This window comes from Mobula hypostoma, chromosome 2 (assembly GCF_963921235.1).
Source record: "Mobula hypostoma chromosome 2, sMobHyp1.1, whole genome shotgun sequence".
Classification (NCBI taxonomy): Eukaryota; Metazoa; Chordata; class Chondrichthyes; order Myliobatiformes; family Myliobatidae; genus Mobula; species Mobula hypostoma.
Genome location: NC_086098.1, coordinates 24,100,226 through 24,124,102, shown reverse-complemented (window position 1 = coordinate 24,124,102; position 23,877 = coordinate 24,100,226). Strand labels below are relative to the sequence as shown.

The window sequence follows — 23,877 nt, the reverse complement described above, 5'->3', positions numbered from 1 at the left end:
AAGCACGTACTAGAAGGCCATTCGATCAAGTCTTCTTTGCCACTTATTCTTTCGGCATCCTCGTTCAATGACTCTTCGCTACCGCTGATTGTCGAATAACCAGAAGAAAATAACTCTTCGCCTACGGACGGATTTTCCCCATTAGTTTTGTAATTAATTGGAGTGAAAATCCTCCACATTTCAATGGGATCATGCATAAAAAACTCCAGCGCAAACATTTCTTAAAAATTGTGGAGAATTCTGCGACAAATGGATTGCAAGTGGGTTCAAAGTCTTTACCCGATCAGTTCGAATGAACAAACATCCTGGAGCACCAATTCCAGAAAACTACAATGCAGCTGCTATCGTATCACCAGAACTCAAAAGCCGACAGCTGCTCTATCTGTGCGCTCCGTACGTGCTTTACACAATGCTTTCTCCAGGAGGAACACAGCGATCCCACGTGGCAAGTGGAAACACACGCACAGCACGTCTCCGCACAACCCGAGACAGACTGCTCCGGCTGTAAAGCCGAGAAGTTTGAAATATTATCGCACTTTATTGTTATAAGAACAAGGCAGTTTACAAACTTGAAGGACTTACGGAAGCTCCCTCTCATAACAGCTAATAACGTCTTGGATATGAAATACACTCAACAACTTCTATAAATGTACTGTGGACAGCATTCTGACAGGCTGCATCACTTTCTGATATGGCGGGGGGGGGTTACTGCACAGCACCAAAAGAAGCTGCAGAGGGTTGTAAATTTAGTCGACTCTAGTTTGGCTAAGTATCCAGGACATCTTCAAGGAGCACAACCCAGAAATGCAGCGTCCAGGACCTCCAGCACCCAGGGCATGCCCTTTTCTCAACATTACCATCAGGCAGGAGAAACAGAAGCCTAAAGGCACACACTCAGCGATTCAAGGACAGCTTCTTCCCCTCTGCCATTCGATTCCTAAATGGACATTGAACCCTTGGACACTATCTCACTTTTTTTAATATACACTATTTCTGTTTTTTGCACTATTTTAATCTATTCAATAAACGTATACTGTTATTTGTTATTTTATTTTGTGTTTTTTTTCTCTTCTATATAATGTATTGCATCAAACTGCTGCTGCTAAGCTAACAAATCTCATTACACATGCCGGTGATAACAAACCTGCTTCTGATTCTGGTGTAGAGGAAATAGCTGAAAACTGGAGCACATATGATTCTCGGCATACTTTTGGACAAATACATAAAAAAACTTTTCAAAAAGATAGCTGATCATTAATATGTATTAGGGGTTGACTACGGCTAGCTATATTTACAAGGGTAGTCTCTCATATATAGACAGAAATTTTAAAACTGGAGGCACATGGAAATACAGCTCTCAGCTGTCTGCCCCTGACTGGAAATCTTCCGAAATGGACAGCTGAGACTGATGAACACAAATTGGGAAAGGCAGGCAGAGAGAACCACATAAACACATACATACATGCACATACACACGCACACAAACACACAAACAAACAAACAGGACATGCGAGAAAAAAAATTGAGAATGAAGGAAGTAAAAGGGAAAAAGATGGAGGGGGAGTGTTAAGTAGGAACCATATAATCTCAACATGGCCCCTTTAACTCACAAAGTCCATGCCAACCTTCTCGCTAGTCTACACCAATCCCATTTGCCCACACTAGGTCCAGATCCTCATCAGCCAGACTATAGTGTCAAACTAAATGTCTCTTAAATGTAGTTATTACCTCCATCATTAAGGATCCCCACCACCCAGGACATGCTCTCTTCACACTATTACCATTGGGAAGCAGGTACAGGAGCCTGAAGGCACACATTCAGCGATTCAGGAACAGCTTCTTCCCCTCTACATCAGATTTCTATATGGACACTGAACCCACGAACAGTACCTCATTACTTTTTTTATTTCTGTTATTTTGTACTATACAGAATCAGAATCAGGTTTATTATCACCGGCATGTGACATGAAATTTGTTAACTTAGCAGTAGAACTTAGCAGTTCAATGCAATACATAAACTAGCAGAGAGAGAAAAATAATATAAAATAAAACACAATCAATAAACAAGTAAATCAATTACATATATTAAATAATTTTAAAAATGTGGAAAAACAGAAATACTGTATATTAAAAAAGCAAGGTAGTGTCCAAAACTTCAATGTCCATTTAGGAATTGGACGGCAGAGGGGAAGAAGCTGTTCCTGAATCACTGAGTGTGTGCCTTCAGGCTTCTGTATCTCCTACCTGATGGAAACAGTGAGAAAAGGGCATGCTCTGGGTGCTCAAGGTCCTTAATAATGGACGCTGCCTTTCTGAGACTTATTTTAACATAACTATTTAATAGACCTATATATATATTTAATGTAACAGTTTTTTCTCCATATTTACTTACCATGTATTGCATTGTACTGCTGCTGTAAAGTTAACAAATTTCACAACGTATGCCGGTGATATTAACAGGAATTCTGCAGATGCTGGAAATTCAAGCAACATACATCAAAGTTGCTGGTGAACGCAGCAGGCCAAGCAGCATCTATAGGAAGAGGCGCAGTCGACGTTTCAGGCCGAGACCCTTCGTCAGGACTAACTGAAGGAAGAGTGAGTAAGGGATTTGAAAGCTGGAGGGGGAGGGGGAGATGCAAAATGATAGGAGAAGACAGGAGGGGGAGGGATAGAGCCGAGAGCTGGACAGGTGATAGGCAAAAGGGGATACGAGAGGATCATGGGACAGGAGGCCTAGGGAGAAAGACGGGGGGGGGGTGACCCAGAGGATGGGCAAGAGGTATATTCAGAGGGACAGAGGGAGAAAAAGGAGAGTGAGAGAAAGAATGTGTGCATAAAAATGAGTAACAGCTGGGGTACGAGGGGGAGGTGGGGCCTAGCGGAAGTTAGAGAAGTCAATGTTCATGCCATCAGGTTGGAGGCTACCCAGACGGAATATAAGGTGTTGTTCCTCCAACCTGAGTGTGGCTTCATCTTTACAGTAGAGGAGGCCGTGGATAGACATGTCAGAATGGGAATGGGATGTGGAATTAAAACGTGTGGCCACTGGGAGATCCTGCTTTCTCTGGCGGACAGAGCGTAGATGTTCAGCAAAGCGGTCTCCCAGTCTGCGTCGGGTCTGACCAATATATAAAAGGCCACATCGGGAGCACCGGACGCAGTATATCACCCCAGTCGACTCACAGGTGAAGTGATGCCTCACCTGGAAGGACTGTTTGGGGCCCTGAATGGTGGTAAGGGAGGAAGTGTAAGGGCATGTGTAGCACTTGTTCCGCTTACACGGATAAGTGCCAGGAGGGAGATCAGTGGGGAGGGATGGGGGGGACGAATGGACAAGGGAGTTGTGTAGGGAGCGATCCCTGCGGAATGCAGAGAGAGGGGGAGAGGGAAAGATGTGCTTAGTGGTGGGATCCCGTTGGAGGTGGCGGAAGTTACGGAGAATAATATGTTGGACCCGGAGGCTGGTGGGGTGGTAGGTGAGGACCAGGGGAACCCTATTCCTAGTGGGGTGGTGGGAGGATGGAGTGAGAGCAGATGTACGTGAAATGGAGGAGATGCGTTTAAGAGCAGAGTTGATAGTGGAGGAAGGGAAGCCCCTTTCTTTAAAAAATGAAGACATCTCCCTCGTCCTAGAATGAAAAGCCTCATCCTGAGAGCAGATGCGGCGGAGACGGAGGAATTGCGAGAAGGGGATGGCGTTTTTGCAAGAGACAGGGTGAGAAGAGGAATAGTCCAGATAGCTGTGAGAGTCAGTAGGCTTATAGTAGATATCAGTGGATAAGCTGTCTCCAGAGACAGAGACAGAAAGATCTAGAAAGGGGAGGGAGGTGTCGGAAATAGACCAGGTAAACTTGAGGGCAGGGTGAAAGTTGGAGGCAAAGTTAATAAAGTCAACGAGTTCTGCATGCGTGCAGGAAGCAGCGCCAATGCAGTCGTCGATATAGCGAAGGAAAAGTGGGGAACAGATACCAGAATAGGCACGGAACATAGATTGTTCCACAAACCCAACAAAAAGGCAGGCACAGCTAGGACCCATACGGGTGCCCATAGCCACACCTTTAGTTTGGAGGAAATGGGAGGAGCAAAAGGAGAAATTATTAAGAGTAAGGACTAATTCCGCTAGACGGAGCAGAGTGGTGGTAGAGGGGAACTGATTAGGTCTGGAATCCAAAAAGAAGCGTAGAGCTTTGAGACCTTCCTGATGGGGGATGGAAGTATATAAGGACTGGACATCCATGGTGAAAATAAAGCGGTGGGGGCCAGGGAACTTAAAATCATCGAAAAGTTTAAGAGCGTGAGAAGTGTCACGAACATATGTCGGAAGGGATTGAACAAGGGGTGATAAAACAGTGTCGAGGTATGCAGAAACCTCTTGCCCATCCTCTGGGTCACCCCCCCCCCCGTCTTTCTCCCTAGGCCTCCTGTCCCATGATCCTCTCGTATCCCCTTTTTTCCTATCACCTGTCCGGCTCTGGGCTCTATCCCTCCCCCTCCTGTCTTCTCCTATCATTTTGCATCTCCCCCTCCCCCTCCAGCTTTCAAATCCCTTACTCACTCTTCCTTCAGTTAGTCCTGACGAAGGGTCTCGGCCTGAAACGTCGACTGCGCCTCTTCCTATAGATGCTGCTTGGCCTGCTGCGTTCACCAGCAACTTTGATGTATGTTCCGGTGATATTAAACCTGTTTCTGATTCCACCACCTCTGTCAGTAAAAATGTTGAAGTTGTGGAGAGAAAGAACAAAATGCAGAAGAGAAAAAAAGTAGAGAGTTGAAAGTAAGAACACAGGGAGAAGATAGGGGAAAATAGAAAACATTAACTGGGGGAGAAGAAAGGAATAAGTGTGCAATAAACTACTGAAGGCAAAGCCAAATATGACCTTGAAGATTAAAAGTACATGAACAGAAGCCCCTGAACAGATCAGAGGATTTGTTCTGGGTTGATCACATAAAGGCCATTAAGAAGAAAGCATGGCAGAGCCATTACTTTATAAAAGGTGTGCTAAGACTCAGCAGGTTATCTAAAACTTTGATAGACTTCTATAAATGTGTGGTGCAGCATATATTGACTGGTTGCATCAAAGCCTGGTATGGAAACACCAATGCCCTTGTACGGAAATGCTTACAAAAAAGTAGTGGGTACGGTCCAGTCAATCACGAGAAAAGCCCTTCCCACCATTGAGCATATCTATATGGAACACTCTCACAGGAAAGCAGCTTTCATCAAGGACCCCCACCAACCAGGCATGCATCAGAAAGGTGGTACAGCACCACCAGGTTCAGGAACAGTTTTTAATCCTCAACTATCAGGCTCTTGAACTAGAGGGGATAATTTCACTTGCCCCATCACAGAACTGTTCCCACTGAACTGGATTCACTTTTAAGGACTCTTCATCTCATGTTCTCAATATGTGATCTCTGCCTCAGAGGCCGTCTTTAAAGAGAGTGAATTCTCCCAAGGTGGAATCCCGATCGAGTACCTGGTAAGGCTCTGAAAACCTGTGCCAACCGACTGGCAGGACTATTTAAGGATATTTTCAACTGCTCACAGCTACGGGTGGAAGTTCCCATTTGCTTCAAAAAGGCAACAATTATACCAGTGCCTAAAAAGAATAATGTGAGCTGTCTTAATGACTATTGCCCAGTAGCACTCACATCTACAGTGATGAAATGCTTTGAGAGGTTGGTCATGACTAGACTGAACTCCTGCCTCAGCATTGCAATTTGCTTATCACAATAGGTCAACAGCAGATGCAATCTCAATGGCTCCTCACACAGCTTTAGGCCACTTGGACAACACAAGCACCTATGTCAGGATGCTGTTCTTCGGCTGCAGCTCAGCATATAATACCATCATTCCCACAATTCTGATGAGAAGTTGCAGAACCTGGGCCTCTGGACCTCCCTCTGCAATTAGATTGGCGATAACATCTCCTCCTCGCTGACAATCAACACTGGTGCACCTCAGGGTTGTGTGCTTAGCCAACTGCTCTACTCTCTATATACACATGTGGCTAGGCATAGCTCAAATACCATCTATGAATTTGCTAACAATACAACCATTGCTGGTAGAATATCAGGTGGTGATGAGCGGGCATACAAGAGTAAGATATGCCAACTAGTGGAGTGGTGTTGCAGCAACCACCTGGCACTCAAGGTCAGTAAGACGAAAAAGCTGATTGTGGACTTCTGGAAGGGTAAGACAAGGGAACGCATACCAATCCTCATAGAGGGGTCAGAAGTGGAGAGAGTGAGCAGTTTCAAGTTCCTGGGTGTCAAGATCTCTGAGGATCTAACCTGGTCCCAACGTATCGACGTAGTTATAAAGAAGGCAAGGCAGTGGTTATACTTCATTAGTAGTTTGAAGAGATTTGGTACGTCAACAAGTACACTCAAAAACTTCTATAGATGTACTATGGACAACATTCTGACAGGCTGCATCACTGTCTGGTACCGAAAGAAGCTGCAGAGGATTGTAAATTTAGTTGGCTCCTTCTTGGGTACTAGCCTACAAAGTACCCAGGATGTCTACAAGGAGTGGTCTCTCAGAAAGGTAGCATCCATTATTAAGGACCTCCAGCACCCAGAGTATGCCCTTTTCTCACTGTTACCATCAGGTAGGAGATACAGAAGTCTGAAGGCACACACTCAGCGATTCAGGAACAGCTTCTTCCCCTTTGCCATCCAATTCCTAAATGGACATTGAACCCTTAGGCACTACCTCACTTTTTAAATATATACTATTTCTGTTTTTTTGCATGAGTTTTAATCTATTCAATATATGTATACTGTAATTGATTTACTTATTTATTTGTTGTTATTATTTTGTGTTTTTTCTCTTCCATATTATGTATTGTATTGAACTGCTGCTGCTGCTAAGGTAACAAATTTCTCATCACATGCTGGTGATAATAAACACGATTCTGATATTTATTGCTTATTTATTTATCATTATTACTTTTTTTCCCTTTTTTTGTATCTGTACAGTTTGTTGTTTTTTTCATGTTGGTGGTTGTCTATCCTGTTGGATGTGGTCTTCCACTGATTTTATTGTGTTTCTCATATTTACTGTGATTGCCCACAAGAAAATTAATTTCCAGGTTGTATATGGTGACATTACATAGTTTGATAATAAATTTTCTTCAATTTTTGACTGACAGATTAGTCTTAATCATCAAACATTCCTTTCCTCAGATGACCAAGCACTTTACCAGAGGAAACTGGTGGTAATACTGTTACCACTGTTGAGAAATGGCACCAAGATATGGGAAGTGGATCACAGTTCCCAGAGATTTGTTGTGGATCTTTACCATTTGAAGATAAAAGTTTGGTAGAATCTTTGTTTTGCAAAATTTGGCCATGCTTCAGTGAACTTGGCCATCAGCTTCTGAATGTACACAAATGTAAATACTATCCACATAATGCAACATGGAAGTAGGGGCAGTTTTAATTTTGGAGTGGTCTAGTTCCCCCATTAGCCCTGTAAATTTAATGAGGTGATGCATTTGCGAAGCCAAATAATGATTTGAATGCTACAAAAATGATAGGATCCAAGAGAGTATTGAGAGAAACCTCAATGCACATGTTCAAGGATCCCTGAAAGTAAAAGCAGAGGTAGATAAATTGAAGAAGAAAGCAAAGCTCAACATAAATTTATTACCAAAGTACATATATGTCACTATACACACTACACACAACTGTCATTTTCTTGCAGGCACACTCAATAAAGCTGTAATAGAATAATAACTATGAAAAATGAAATAAAGACCACATCAACCAGTGTGCAAAAGACAACAAACTGCAAAAAACAAAACAAAAAGAAATAAGCAACAAATATTGAGAACATGAGATGAAGAGTCCTTGAAAGTGAGTCCAGAGGTTGTCAGAACATCTTAATGATGGGGCAAGTGAAGTTGAGTCTTAATGATGGGGCAAGTGAAGTTGAGTAAAGTGACACACATCAAAGTTGCTGGTGAACGCAGCAACTTTGATGTGTGTTGCTTGAATTTCCAGCATCTGCAGAATTCCTGTTGTTTGAGTAAAGTGATCTCCTTTGGTTCAACAGCCTGACGGTTGAAGGGTAATAACTGTTCCTGAACCTGATTGTGCGAGTCCCAAGACTCTTGTACCTTCTTCCTAATGGCAGCAGCCAAAAGAGAGCATGTCCTGGGTGATAGGGTGTGACGGGATCCTGAATTATCCCTATGAACTGTGCATTCAAGAGAGAGAGCTGTACAGCATAAACACCTTGTTATTAAGAGAGAGGCAAAGACTGCTCAGTTTGTTTGGAATTTCTGCAAGGACACTGCCAGCTTCTGAGTTCCTACAGAGAGAGAAGGGAGGAGCTACTTGATGGACAGCTGGTGTTCAGCATGCTGAGATAAATACAAGGTCAGCTGGTTGTTAGACACACATGGTTTTGGACACTGGATGAGCTTTGTTGTGCCCACAGAAAGGTGGGATTTTAGAGGATCGATCAGGAGAATCGATCAGTGGCTCTCACAGTATGGAAAAGGTGTGACCGGTAGGAAGTTATTAATGTGTCCAACCCTTGCCTGGGTTGATAACTCCACACAGAAAACTGTCCCCTTGTTGTGGTCACATTCAGTGACTTCTAAAGGATTTCAGAGGACAACGGGAAGGATCGACAGCATCGGCTTACTCAAACAACCATAACACCTCTCTCTCCACCACTACTCAACTCAATACCACAAACTGAACTGAACTGATTTCCCTTTACTCATCACTGTAAGACTGTATCCATTTACCGCATAGGCTTGAAGAAGCTTGGTTTTTATATTTCCGCATATATATATATATATATTCATTGCTACCCTGTTTGATATATCTGAATTTATATTATTGTATTGCGTAGTTACTAATAAATAGCATTAGTTAACAGCAATACCAGACTCCAAGGTGCTTTCCATTTCTGCTGGCTCTTTAACCCATTACGGGGTACATGACAAGGGTCCCTGGTGATGGATGCTGCTTTCCTGCGACAACACTCCGTGTACATGTGCTCAAAGGTGGGGAGGGCTTTATCCGTGATGGACTGGGCTATATTCACTACATTTTGCAGGATGTTCCATTCAAGAGCATGGGTATTTCCACACCAGGTTGTGGTGCAGCCAGTTATTACACTAGACATCTATAGGAGTTTGTCAAAGTTTTAGGCGTTATGCCAAGTCTTTGCAAACTCCTAAGGAAGTAGAGGTGCTTCTGTACCTTCTTCATAATTGCACTTACATGCTGGGCCCAGGACAGGTTTCTTCCTCCTGAAGTCTTAACCAGCTCCTTGGTTTTACTGATACTGAGTAAGAGGTTGTTTTTATGGCACCACTCAGCCAGATTTTCAATCTTCCTCCTATATGCTGATTTGTCACCACCTTTGATTTGGGCTTTGACAGTGGCATTGTCAGCAAACTTGAATATGGCATTGGCACTGTCCTTAGCCACACATCATGAGTGTAAAGTGAGTAGAGCAGTGGCCTAGGCACACAGTCTTGTGCTACACCTGTGCTGATGGAAATTGTGGAGGAGATGTTGTTGCCGCCAATCCAAATTGACTGGGGTCTGCAAGTGAGGAAATCGAGCAATTACACAGGAGGCATTGAGGCCAAAGTCTAGAAGCTCATTAATTTTGAGGGGATGACGTTATGAAATGCTGAGCAGTAATACATAAAGAGTATCCTGATGTACGCATCTTTGCAGTCCAGAGATACTTGCCTCCATTACTGAAGCACAGAACATAAGACCAGGGAAGTCGTAGGTCATAAAGGAGAAGGATCAGTGACAATTTTATAAAACATTGGTTAGGCTACAAGTGGTGTACTGTGGAGAAGATCAAGGTAGCTAAAGAGGAATACAGGAGAGAACTGGAGAACAAGCTTAGCCAGAGTTGCACACGGGAGGTGTGGAGAGGCATGAAGAACATCACTGCCTTCAATCAGCCTAGCTGCAGGGCCTTGGAATGCAGCTGTGAATGGGTTAATGAGTTAAACCAATTCTCCAATAGGTTTAACAATAGCCATCCTGTTCACAGACCCCTCAGAACACCAGTCCAGGTGCTGAGGCACCAATGCCTCCCCTCCTCTCTCCTCCCCTCTCCAGTTCAACACATGGATGAACAACACAGACTACCACTGTCTACATCCCTTCCTTGCCCTGCACCTACCATCCACACATCCACATACGAACTGCTATCGTCCCAATCTTCATCTCCCCCACCCCTCACCTTCCAGCAACTCCCCAGTCATCATGGACTCACCTTCACTACTGAGCAGATGAGAAGGGTTCTGGGGAAACTCAGACATGGCAAAGCACCAAGACCGGATGGTGTGAACCCCAAGGCCCTGAAGGAGTGTGCTTTAGCAGCTGTGTAGAGTTCTCCTACTCATTTTCAATCTGAGTCTCAGCCTGGCAAGGGACCCGACTGTGTGGAAAACATCATGTATGGTCCCAGTACCCAAGAAGGACCAACTCAAAGTCTTGAATGACTGCCCTCCAGTGTCCCTGACCTCACACATCATGAAGACCCAAGAGAGGCTGATCCTGGCTTACCTCTGACCCCTGGTCAGATCAGCCCTTGATCCCCTGCAGTTTGTCTACCAGGAACACACTGGAATCGGCAATCCTGTCATCTACATGCTGAACAGAGCCTACTACCATTTGGATAAGCAGGGCAGCACTGTATGGATCATGATTTTTGATTTCTCAAGTGCCTTCAATACCATACAGCCCTCATTGCTGGGGGAAAAGCTTCATTCAATGCAGATTGGCACTTCCATTGTATCCTGGATAATGGACTACCTGACTGGCAGATCACAGTTTGTGCAGCTACAGAGCCGTATGTTAGACATGGCTATAAGCAGCACTGGGGCCCCACATGGCATTGTATTGGCTCCTTTCCTGTTTACCCTATATACCTTGGACTTTAAATACAGCACCGAGTCATGTTATCTGCAGAAATTCTCTGATGACTCAGCAGTAGTTGGGTGCATAAAGGGAGAATGGGAGGATGAATACAGGGCACTAGTGGAGGACCTTGTCAAATGGTGTAAGCTGAATCATCTGCAGCTCTACATCAGTATGACAAAGGAGATGGAGACGGACTTTAGGAAGACTAAGCTTGCACTGCCCCCTGTTAGTATTGACGGTGAGGATGTGGATGAGGTGAGGACCTACACGTACCTGGGGGTGCACCTGGATGACAGACTTGAGTGGAGCACCAGCACAGAGGCTGTGTACAAGAGGGCCAGAGTTGCCTCTACTTCCTGCGGAGACTGAGTTCCTTTAGAGTATGCAGGCCTCTTCTTCACATGTTCTACCAGTCTGTTGTCGCCAGTACAATCTTCCATGCAGTAGTGTGCTGGGGCAATGGCATCAACACAGGTGATGCCAACAGGCTCAATACACTGATTAGGCAGTCTGGCTGTTATAGGAGCCAAACAGAACATACAGGAGGCTGTGGTAGAACAAAGGACCCTACGGTAAATCCAGGCAATTCCAGACAATGTTTCTCACCCTCTACATGTCATCTTGGCTGAACTGAGGAGCACTTTTAGCAATAAACTAAGACAACTGTGCTGCTTTAAAGAGAGCTATATGAGGTCATTCTTACCCTCGGTCATTAGGCTCTATAATGAGTCAACCTACAGCCGGAGAAGTGATTACCCCTCCTGTTAGACTGTTTGAGGTAACTTATTTTTTATTCTTTCTTCTAATATCTATGCATTTGTAACGCTACTGTGACAATGTAATTTCCGTTGGGATCAATAAAGTATCTATCTACAGTTCTGGTCACCGCCATATAAGAAGGATGCAATTGCACTGAAGGGGGTGCAGAGGAGAATCATCAGGATGTTGCTTGGGATGAAGTATTTTAGTCTGAGAATGAACTGGGTTTGTTATCCTTTGAAGAGAGAAGGCCAAGTGGGGACCTGATAGAGATATCCAAATTATGAGAGGCACAGGTGGCTCACTTCACAGGGATATCTTAAAACTAGAGGGTTTAGATTTAGATGAAGGGTTGAGTGGTTAGGTAGGTTCTGAGAAAGAACTTATTTACCTGGAGCATTTGGAACCTAGAATCCAACGCTTATATGGTGCCTTAACATTCAAGCACTTGAATTTCCAACATGTATAGAAGGCCAAGTTCTGGTAAATCTGTTTAGTACAGATAAATTATTTGATAGTGAGCCATGAGACCTGCCTCTGTGCCGTACAACTATATAAAGGAGGGGATAACAGTGAATAGTGCCCATGATCCTAACACCACACTAGTATTGGGGTAGGGTCAATGGCAGTTTGAAAACTACCTTAAGAGAAATTTGTGGTGTGATATCAGAAGACAGGTATGTGATTGATAGCAACTGTGTAAGTTAGTTTAATATAACAAACTAAATGAGGTAATATTGTAATTTATAGGTTTTTATAATTATTAATTAATTATAATTATTTCAAAACAACACATTTCACAACGTATACCAGTGATAGTAAACCTGATTCTGAGGTAATTTGTTTAATACATCTCTTGATATGCTGCTGCCTCCATAAATGAAAACTTCTGGACACTTAATCAAGGTGACCAGACCTGTGGTAAATGTCAAAGGTTCACAAAAATTCCAGGAGAGTTTGGGAGCTGGAGTACAAGCCACAAGCATTGGGAGGCATCTAGAAGGGAGAAAATTACATGGACCTTTTGCTCTAGAATACTGTTGATTAAATACTTTCGAACTCACAAACGGACAGCAGGGTGGATGAAACAATCCTGATGAATCAGTCCAGTAGGTCTGAGGATTTTAATGGCACAGTAATTTACTGTTGTTGATTCACAATCACAGGGATTGAGTTTTAACTACGTTCCCAAATGGTTTGCGCAGTTTACATGTTCTCCTTGTGACCATGAGTTTCTGCTAGGTGCACCAGTTTCCTCTCACTTCCTAAGGATATGCCATTAAGTATATGGCTACTGTAAATTGTCCTCAAGTATAGTTCAGTGGCAAAAAAAATGAGTTGAGAGCATATCATGTGAGTTTTGTTGTTGCAGGATAACCAGGAAATGGGGGTGAATGGGATTACAGAGGGCAATGGTCAGGGTGTGGGTTGATGGGAGTCAGCAGTTTAAATAGTGTTGGCATGGACTAGATGGGCTGAAAGGTCTGTTTCTGTGCTGTACTTCTTTCACTCTGTGACTACAAGTCAGACAGCATTTATGGAGCATATGAACAGTCAACATTTCAGGCCAAAAACGTTCATTGACAGAGGAACAAAGTAAGAGTTGCAAAATGCATGACATGTAAAGCATGTTAGGCTGTGGTGATGGAGAGAGAGAGAAACTGGGCTAATGGATGACTTGACCTGATACAGAAAAAGTACGGAGATATTGAGTGACTTTGATACTGAGTGCAGAAGGTTGCAAGTGACAAAATGTATTGTTCCTCATGCCTGCATCTGGCTTTGTTATAAGAACAGACCACAGACAGATTTCTCAGAATGAAAGCTAGATGGAGAATTTAAGTGGCAGGAAATAGGAAGCTCTTAAGTCACTCCTGCAGACTGAATGCAGGTGGTCTGCAAGGTAGTCACACAATGTACACATTGTGTACACCTTATGAATACTAAACAAGAGAATTGCTGTGGAACATCTCTGGAACCAGATATTCAAAGTTTTTGGTTGATCTAGTCTTATTTTTTTTTAAACTCTGTTCCTCATGTAAACTGAAGGCAGCATAATTAAGTCTATACGACCACAAATGCCTGCACAAAAACAGTGTAGGTTTTATGATGAACAAGAAATAAGTTAAACAACAGGACCATCAAGAAGTAAAAGCAACAGTGGCCCATTAAGATACTTTACTATTGCTCTATCATTCAGTAAATTCAAGTCTGCACAGTGTCTTATCCACCTTCCCATTACAACTCCAAGTTCTTTGATTTCCATAGTATTTAAAATTAAATCTCAACCTCAGCAACTGAGCTTCTATGAACTCCGGAAACAAATATGCAAAAAATTACCACCCTGTTCATAAATACTTTTCATCAGAATATCCTGAATGGCTAAGCCTTCATCCTGAAACTACAACTCCTAACAGTAGAAACTCCAGCTCAAGAAACAGCTTCTCACATTTATTCTCCCAGAAGTTTGTACTTATAAGATCACCTTTAATATTTCTAAACAATATTCTTCCTCACTCTCTGAAAAGGGTAGCCCCTTCATTTATGAAATCAATCCAGTGATGTCATCACCTTTAGTGCCAGCCATCAACTTCTCATTCTGAACACTAATTTGCTTGCTATCTCAACCAGACCACATTTCAAACCTATTCTTTCTACGTAACCCAGAATGAAATTCTGCTCACATCCTGTCCATCACAAAATTTGACTGCTTGCATCTCTGCTATAGTGTGTCAGTTACCACTTCAGCCTGTTAATGAAACTTGCTCTAAGTAAACTTATAACATCCTTTCAAACAAGAAGTTTAAAAAATGTTAAGGAGATGCAGCACGGAAATAGATTCTTTGGGCTACTGAGTCTGTGTGAAACACCAAGCACCTATTTCTACTGATTCTACACTAATGCCATTTAATTTACCCCACATTGCCACCAACTCCCTTCATATTCCTCCACTCACCCACACATTAAGATCAAGTTAGAGTGGCAAATTTACCTATCATCTTGCTCTCAACCTCCCCTGGACCTTTCGGTAATCTAAACCCATCACCTCCCACAGAACAGATAGCTTCTTATAATCTAGCTAGTATAAATTCACATTGCCTTGTCTCCCAATCTCATACCTTTATCCTTAACTCTATCCTGTTAAGCCATTAGCTTTAATATTTCACAACACCTTGCAGTGCAGGAACAGATTCACCAGCCTGATCATAGCCCCAATTTGCAACTTTTGAAACCTGCATAGGGTGTTGTTTAAGTGTGTGTGTGTGTGGGGGGGGGGGGGGGGGATGGTCTCTGCATCTGAGAGCTAGTCCCAGATCATCAAGTCTCTAGTGAAACAATTTCACCCATCTCCCCTAAATCCTTCCTCTAGTTACTATAAATCCATGCCCCGAACCTTTGCTGCTCTACTCAGGGAAACAGATTCTTCCTATTTGCTCTGTCCATTCCCTTTAGACACCTTTGTTCTAGGGATACAGCCCTAATCTCTCCAATCTTTCTATTTGCAATATTACAGTCTTTCTTAGTTCTACTTTCAGGACAACTTGTGAATCAAAATAAAGGTAAAAAATGATTGAATGTATATGTGTCTATTGTGGAATTCCTGTTCCAAAAGGTGTTTCCCCATTTGACCTGAAAAACAGAGATGCTTTGAGACTGGCCCCAAGTAAAAAAATTGCTCGTATTTGTTCACTTTGTAACACCAGGAACACTTTTCCATCATGGATTTTCATTTTACATTACTGAAAAAAGCTTCAGCTGTAAAATCTGTGTATAATGATTTACAATTACCTACCAGACAAGTAAAAATTCTTAAGCTCTGCACGTCGGATTTCTTTCCTTTGAACAGATTTTCTTTTGTCATCTGCAGGATTATCCCCTTTTTTCAATGAATTTTCTGAATTATCCATGAACTTTTCATTGTCAACCATATGTCGTGAAGACACACGGAGATTTTCTTTAGAGTCATCTTCACCAGTTTGTATTTCTATTTTAGGCAATGGATTTTCAGTATTGCAGCTTGTAGATTCCGCTTCCTTTTGTTTTAGTTGCTTTGTTCTTTTCAACCTTAAAACAAAACAATGTGCACGTAAATAGAACTTGCATCTAGAGAAATTATAGTAGAAATGTAATTTTCACTGAAGTACTCTGCAATGCACGGTGATGATGATGAGGAGGAGAAGAGGTGGCCAAGGATGATTATATGAAATATAATTCATTTTACTTCTCATCTTATGCCTGGACACATTTCAAATAATAAAGTGCCATTATCTGAGCACATTACAAAACATACTCTTATAGCCAAAATCACTCATTTCAGTTTTGGATTTTCAACTGATTTAGCTTCAGTAAGTTTAAGGAAGTTCCAAATTTCAAATATCATTTGTGCAAGGAACATTCTCTTGCTATCTCCTGGAACAGTTCCTCTCTAGATTTAAGATTATGACATCAATTTTGAACTCCTTTGACCTAAAGAAAATGTTTCAAAATTAGATTTTAAGTATTATATAAATAATTAAAAGCCTGGAACTATGAAGGAGCAATGGGATTAAGGGATTCATGAACAGCAATCATTCATATTGGAAAAAGGTCATTAAAGTAAACAGCTGCAATAAAGTTACTGAGTAAGGAATCATAATACAAAGGGGTAAATGGTTGTGTCAAGCTCTGCTTAAATTGCATCTGGAATAGTTTAATTATTTTTGGCAACATTTTCACATTAGAAGATTAAAATTAGTATGTACGATGGTTAAAAGCATTGAAGGACAAGAGGGTGAACAGAACACTCTCAATTCTTCTTTTTAAACTATTAATAAAATGTTGTGAAAGTAGCAAAGGTCTGGTACATCATAGTGAGGTATACGACATGGTCCATCTTTCCAATTAGTGTGTAACTATTATCCCTTTTCTTGTTTTCCTACCTTCTAACCGGGATACATCTCTTAATTGTGTATTTTAAAAGTAAACTGGAAAAACTGGCTTAAAAGAACAAACTGCACATTCAGATACTTTTCTAGCTGTTGCCTACTGTGCTTCTTTTACAATGATCCAATTAAACTCAATTTTGAGATTAATTGTCCGAATGGTCTGCTAAAACAATCAGTCATTTCAAATGACCTACTGAAATTGACCTTATATTCTGTACTCTCCTTCAAAATCAGTTTTATTGATCATGATGCATAGATTTCACATTATATTATTAATGTCCACTTTTCCACTGTAAATTAATATATCAATTCAATATATTCATGCACACCAAGAGAAGGAATTGGAAATATTTGAACTCAATTGTAATTCTAGGTTATTGGCATACTTTAAAAATCTAGAGCAACAATTACAATGAATGATATATACATGCTTCCATAACAACAGCAGAGCCATTCAAATGTTGTTTCTTAATGCCCTGTAAAGCATGCTGCTATATATGTATGAGAGCAATAGGAAATGTTGTTATTGTCATTTGCAACAGCAGCCTAAAAGAGCAAGTCTGCTAGAGAATGAGCTTCAACAGGCTGGCAACAGGCATCAACTCATGGAATGACTTAGAAGTAGCATGTGATAATCCAAAGATTTAATCTCTACTGTCCTCTGATCTATCATATACCTTCTCCTTTTGTGTTTTCATCTTCAGACCTTCTTCATTATATTTCCTTTATTCCATCTTGTGCCCAATACAGGTAACAAATTATGGATCTGACATATTAAGTGTTGCCTTCTCTATAAGTGCAGCCTGATTTGCTGAGCATTTCTAATATATTATATATTTGAATGAGAAGACTCCATTTCAAGAGGCATTTTGGGCACATGGTTTTCCTATGTCCAATTAGAGAGTTTCAAATGAGAGGACTGAAAGACAGGAGTATCCTAACAGCTATTAGTAGCTTTATGTGTGTCAATATATTGTAGAGTTACCCAGTATTAGGTAAAAATAATGTCAATTGGTGAAAATTAAATACATCCAAAAACTTATAAAACAAACAGGATGGTGTTTAATTGATTTTTTAAGTTACTAGTTTCCTCTATAGTAATTGTGACACAGTTGTGGTTTCCAAGAAAAAAAATTCAAATCTTTGCCATACACCTTTGTAACCAAAGGCATAACTACCTACTCCTACATATGATGTTACCAGCCAACAGAAAACATGACATCAATCCAACCAAGATATTGTTTCAGCATTACTCATGAGATGATGTCACCATAATTTAGTACCTGAGGAACACGGGTTAAGAAATCCAGCAAACCTGACACAATATGGTACTTGTGAACAACAACAATTCATCTATAGTTAAAGTACAATAATCCAACATCTGAAAGTTCATGTTTTGATGGTTTGGCATCTGACTCATTTGTTGGTCTGGTTTGTGAGATGGAAGTTCCCAATTGCAAGTAGGGTGTGTAAACAGAACTGGGTTGTGTTTCAAAAGCCAGGAGTCACGAACACCCATGCTTGTAGCTGGAGCTAAGGACCAGAATACTTACCCATTTCCTCTTCCGCTTAAACTTGCCAAGTTCACTGGAAAATTTATTATTGTATAGCTATTATGAAAAAGTTCAAATAATATGAGTCTTAATAGTAGTGACATCTAATAGTCAGGAAGGAAAAAAAAACTAGCCTGGCATTAGTAATTGTGCAGGATTCCCTAAAGGTTAATCTGCAAGCCGAGTCTGTGGTGAGGAAGGCAAGTGCAATGTTAGCATCCATTTCATAAGGACTACAATATAACAGCAAGGATGTAATGTTGAGACTTAATAAAGCAACGGTGAAGCCTCACTTGGAGTATTGTGAGCAGTTTTGGGACCCTTATCTTAGAAAGGATGTGCTGAAACTGGACAGGGTTCAAAGGAGGTTCATGAAAATGATTCCACGATTGAATGGCTTGTCATATGAAAAGTGTTTGATGGCTCTGGACCTGTATTCACTGGAATCAAATGGTAATATACCTTGACAGAGTGTACGTGGAGAGGATGTTTCCTATGGTGGAAGTGTCTAAGATCAGAGGACACAGCCTCCAAATAGAAGAGGGGCATCCTTTTAAAATGGCGATGAGGATGAATTTTTAGCCAGAGAGTAGTGAATCTGTGGAATTCTTTGCCACAGGCAGCTGAGGGAGCCAAGGTTTTATGTATATTTAAGGCGGAAGTTGATAGATCCTTGATTGGTCAGGGTATTAAGAGATATGGGCAGAATATTGGGACTGAGAGGAAAATTGGATCAGCCATTATGAAATAGCAGAGCAGACTCGATGGGTTAAACGGCGTAATTCTGCTCCTATAACTTATGGTCTAATGTCCAAAGCTGCCACATTATGGGAGTTTTATTGTATTTAACATTGATGCACCAAGTCCCTTTTGTACCTCAAATACCAACTTATTGTTGGTCATTTCCCACCACTTCCCCCGATGTACTGCAATCACTCTGGATACATATGATATTCCAACTCATTTCAAAATTGAAATTGTTTGCGTAGTCACACAACCAAAGGAAGTGGAGGTCATTCACATAATTATTAAAAATAGCATTAAATATATAAGTGATGACTTATTTCTCCAAATAGAAAAGCAAACAGCAGTGTAGAAAAATTATAAATAATTATTCAAACCTTTAATATTATCAGAATTATTGAAAACTAAAGTACTTCCAATCTTTCTCTTTTTGATTGTAAACTCCTATGTTACTCACAGCCAACATGCAAACACAGTAAGCAATAAAAACAAACAGTAAAGAAAAATTTCCTTGCAGGGAATGCAGAGTTCACTGGAATAATTCCTGCAATTTAAGGGATTTCCAATAGAAAGAGGTTGAAAAGACAAGTGCAATAAATATAGAAGGATGAGATTTTACATGACTAACAGGTGATCCTCAGAAGCGCCAATTATTTTTAAGAGATTATATGCAGTAGTTGCTGGAAGGCTGTTCCCATGAATGCAGAGTCTAGATCCATGGGAAAAGCTTCATAATCAGGGACAGACTCTTCAGACATCTATGAGAAATTTCTCCTCTTGCACAATTATCAAATTTTGAAACTCTGTTCGAGAGATTATGGATAGTTAGGGGTTGAATATAATACAGATTGAGATCAACAAATTTTTGGACGCAAAGAAAATTGAAAGAATTGGGAAGGATGAAGTTGAAGCAGGTCTTAATCTTATCGAATAGCTAAACAGGCTTGAATGGCCCAATCCATATCTTATTTCACATACTTGGAGACTATTTAACCACGGTCAATTATCTAATTACACTGCATAAATACAATACTGAATTCCATTTTCCCCAGTTCACAAATTACACCAAACTTTAAGATTTTGGCTACATCTTAAATATTTAGTTCCTCATTGAATTATGGATTGTTCAGCATTACATTAAAATGCAAGAACATCAGCGTATTTCAGAATGGGAAGTAGTGTAAATAAGCAAAGTTACTTCTCAAAACTATTAAAATATGGTTGAGTGGAAAGTAGTCTATAACTTCTCCTAGAATATCAAACTGTGCCATCATCTACTATCTCCTAGAGCAGACACAGTGACCTTTCTCAACCTCCATCTGCACAAAGAATTGAGAGGCAATGAAAATGTTCAGCATTAAACTCGTTAAAAAATGTGTACATATATGATTAGCAGAGTGCTTTTTGCTCAAGGCCGACTCTGTAAACTTTCCAACAACTAGCACTGTACCATGTCAAACAATAGTTCTTTGCATGGTAGAAATCCATTTTTAAGTAATGAAGTATCAAGGTTTTGTTAGGAGAATGGTGATCCCAGGTGATTAGCAAAGGAGACAGCAATAGAGTGTGAACAATTAACAGGTTAACAGGTAACTATTAACTAATGAACTATTAACTATTATCACATTCTAAGAGGAAAGCTGGGCATTCAACATCCTAATAATGGAATTAAGGCTGTGGGAATGATAGAAGAAAGCAGGTGAATTAGGAGAGAAAATAGAGAAAAGTAGGGAGTTCAGATTAATGAAGGGGGGGGGTTAAAACTTCAGGAGAAACAATTAAAGAAGCTTTCGACTTGATTCCTTCCGTATGGCCATATATACCATGAAATTTTCCAGGTAATTAAATAATAATGTAGCTCGCATCCGGAATTTTCCAGGTAGCTGACGACTTCCTCCCATGCCGTTCTGACGTAGTTGGAATTCGCGTACGTGGCAAGTTACAGCAGTGGTTTGCCATTGCCTTCTGCCGGGTGAGTTTTTTTTCCCCAAAGAGATCACCAGCTCTTAACCCCGCACGGATGGAAAGCGTGCTGGGGGGGAGCCGGCTGGGTTTGAACTTCAGAACCTCCGCCCTGCAGTCCAGCACTGATGCCACTACGCCACCAGCTGGCAAATAATTACTTAAAAAAAACCCAGAACATTTACTAGTTGCAGTAATGTTTTATATGTACTTAATGGTAAATATATTTTTTTCCATTGATTGCCCAGAGGTGATTTCAGAGTCAAAAAGAGTCAATTAAATCAACATAGTATGGAATGATAGTTGACAGACTGGATAAAGCAGCAGATTTCATTCACCAAAACCACGGTATCACAATGGTTAGCTCAACGCTATTACAGAACCATGTTCTCCCCGTGACCGCATGGGTTTGCTCCGGGTGCTCCATCTTCCTCCCACATTGCAAAGATGTACAGACAGGTTAGTAGTTTAATTGGTCACATGGGTGCAACTGGGCAGCATGGGCATGTTGGACCAGTAAGGCCTGTTACCTCTATCCTGTATTTCTAAATAAAATTTTAAAAACATTAGGGTTTCCTCCTGGTGCTCAGTTTTCCTCCCACAGTCCAAAGATATATCAGCTGGTAAATTAACTGGTCATTGCAAACTGTCTCAATGATTAGGCTGGGGTTAAATCGGGGGTTGCTGGGTGGCATGGTTGGAAGGGCCTGACAGGCCTGTTTTGTGCTTTATCTCAATAAATAAATAAATAAGCAACAAACAAACAATGAGCTTTTATAACAATCTAGTAATTCATTGGTATCAATACTGATCCAAATTTTAAATCTCTGATTAATAGAATTGAAATTCAAGTAACTGCTTTATGTCTCTGATTAATAGCCTGTACATCTGGATAGTAATCTGGCAAATTAATCATTATGCTACTAATAACCACTGAAATGATCATTACAAAGCTAAATAATTATTGAGTTTTTAAATACTGTAGAAAAGGTAGCACAAGGAATTTACAAACATATTTAACAGGGAAAACTGAGCTTACCAAAATTTAACTGCACAGAGTTAAATGTGCTATTCTTTGCTAGGTATTACAGAGCATTTACTACTTTGTGTCCAAAAGTATGAATTGTTAGTGTATATCAGTCTCTTTAATTCTAATTGTAAACATTTAGACATACTATATATCCCATAATTGCAGAAATCTTTCCAGTAATGCCTTTTATAGCAATAACCTATTGGATCAAATGATCCAATATTTCAGATATAAACTTAGAAATTATGCACACATGCAACTGAAAATAAGTGCTCATAAAGTTGCCGAAATTAAAATAGATGAACTACGATCTTCAAGTTAAATTCATGACATGTCAGTGCTTGCAGAAAATAAAGCCCATAGCAATGACAGATAAACATACCATAAATCACCAGCGGTACAAGGTACTTGCTAACTGTCTACACATACTTCAACATTTCTTCCCTAGGTCTTCCACCAATTTCTAACAAACTTACCAGTGCAGATTTAGTGAGAGGCTACAGAGAGAGACGTATGGGGACGTCATGTGAAGCAGCCTGAAAATAGTCAAAAAGTAATAAAAATTTAAACTAAGATATCTTCAACAGCAAATTGGATGTACAACATGAGAAGCAACAGACACAAAATGCTGGATGCTGACTCAGAAAGTCAGGCAGCATCTGTGGAACTGAATAAACAGTAGTCAATGTTTTCGGCCAAGACCCTTCTTCAGAACTGGAACAGAAGGGGGAAGACACTAGAATAAAAAGATGGGGGGAGAGGGGAAGGACAGTAGCTCAAGGGTAATAGGTGAAGCCATTTGGGGTGTAAAGGTAAAGGGCTGGAGAGAAAGAAATCTGATTAGAGTGGGCCACAGAAGAAAGGGAAGGATAAGGGGGGTCTGGGGGAAGTGATAGGCCAGTGAGAAGATGAAAGAAGCCAGAGTGGAGAATAGGAGGAGGAGGGAGGGGGAAGGAATTTTCTTTTTGAACGGAAGGAGAAATTGATATTCATGCTAGCAGGTTGGAGGCTACCCAGATGGAATATAAGGTGCTGCTCCTCCACCCTGAGGGTGGCCTCATCTTGGTACAAGAGGAGGCCATGAACGGGCATACAGAGGAGAATGTCCTAAAAAAAGTCATGCTTGGTCATTTTATTGAATGTTCCTGTGATGGCTGAAGGTACATTAGTAATTACAGGAAAGATTTTATTGGCACACCAGGAACTTTAATACAGGAAACATTTCCAAATCTTAATAGGTTAAAGCCACATTACTACAACAATAAACCAAAAAAAAATGCAATGACATGGCATTTTGGAAGACAGCAACTTTCCTTCCCACAGAATTTGAAAGCTATCAAAAACAAAGGAATAGTGTTAAATTATTTCAAAATGTTATGAGATATAAATTAATGAGGGAAGATTTAGTAAGCACTTCCCAATCAACAGTTCTACTCCATGTTATGCTCGAGTACATAAATAACATTCTCATTTTGGGCAATCCAGACTTCACGTTGAGGATGGTAAAAAAATATTCTCCCCAGGTGAGTCATAAGGCATCTCCAATAAGGAGTAAATATTTATTAGCAAGTTGAACCAAAAACCCAGTTCTCAGCCTGACACGTCTGTACAGCTGTGGCCACAAAACTTGCATGATTGGTTTCCTTCATCCTAGCAATGAAGGTCTTCACTCTTCCCTATAACACACAGCTGTAAAATAGAACCAGAAAAACAACTTGATGAGGAGGAAGAAGAAGAAAAGGACAATTTTAAAATATTTTAATATAGAACATAGAAGAGTACAGCACAGGAACAGGCCCTTCAGCCCACAATGTTGCACCGAACCAGTAAAAAACATCCAAACACTAATCCCTCCTACCTAAACAAAGTCCGTAACCCTCCATCTTCCATATATCAACATGCTTATCCAAACATCTCTTTAAAGCCTCTAATATATTTGCTTCTATCACACCAGGCAGCGCATTCCAGGCATTCACTACTCTCT

General features: G+C 40.8%; 1 protein-coding gene across 4 annotated transcripts in view; it reads right to left on the bottom strand.

Moving 5' to 3' along the window:
- The window catches only part of LOC134338461 (nuclear receptor coactivator 7-like), a 118,863-nt gene that overhangs the window by 68,665 nt on the left and 26,321 nt on the right, over positions 1–23,877 (bottom strand). For 2 of the 4 annotated variants that reach the window (XM_063034287.1, XM_063034296.1), the window contains exons 3-4: positions 15,473–15,744; positions 11–121 (exon numbers count right to left, since the gene is read on the bottom strand). The exons of 1 other annotated variant lie outside the window; for it this stretch is intronic. In XM_063034287.1, coding sequence (XP_062890357.1) covers positions 11–121; positions 15,473–15,744 — 383 coding nt within the window. The remainder of the gene's footprint in view (positions 1–10; positions 122–15,472; positions 15,745–23,877) is intronic. One more of the 4 variants, XM_063034305.1, reaches the window with a different exon arrangement.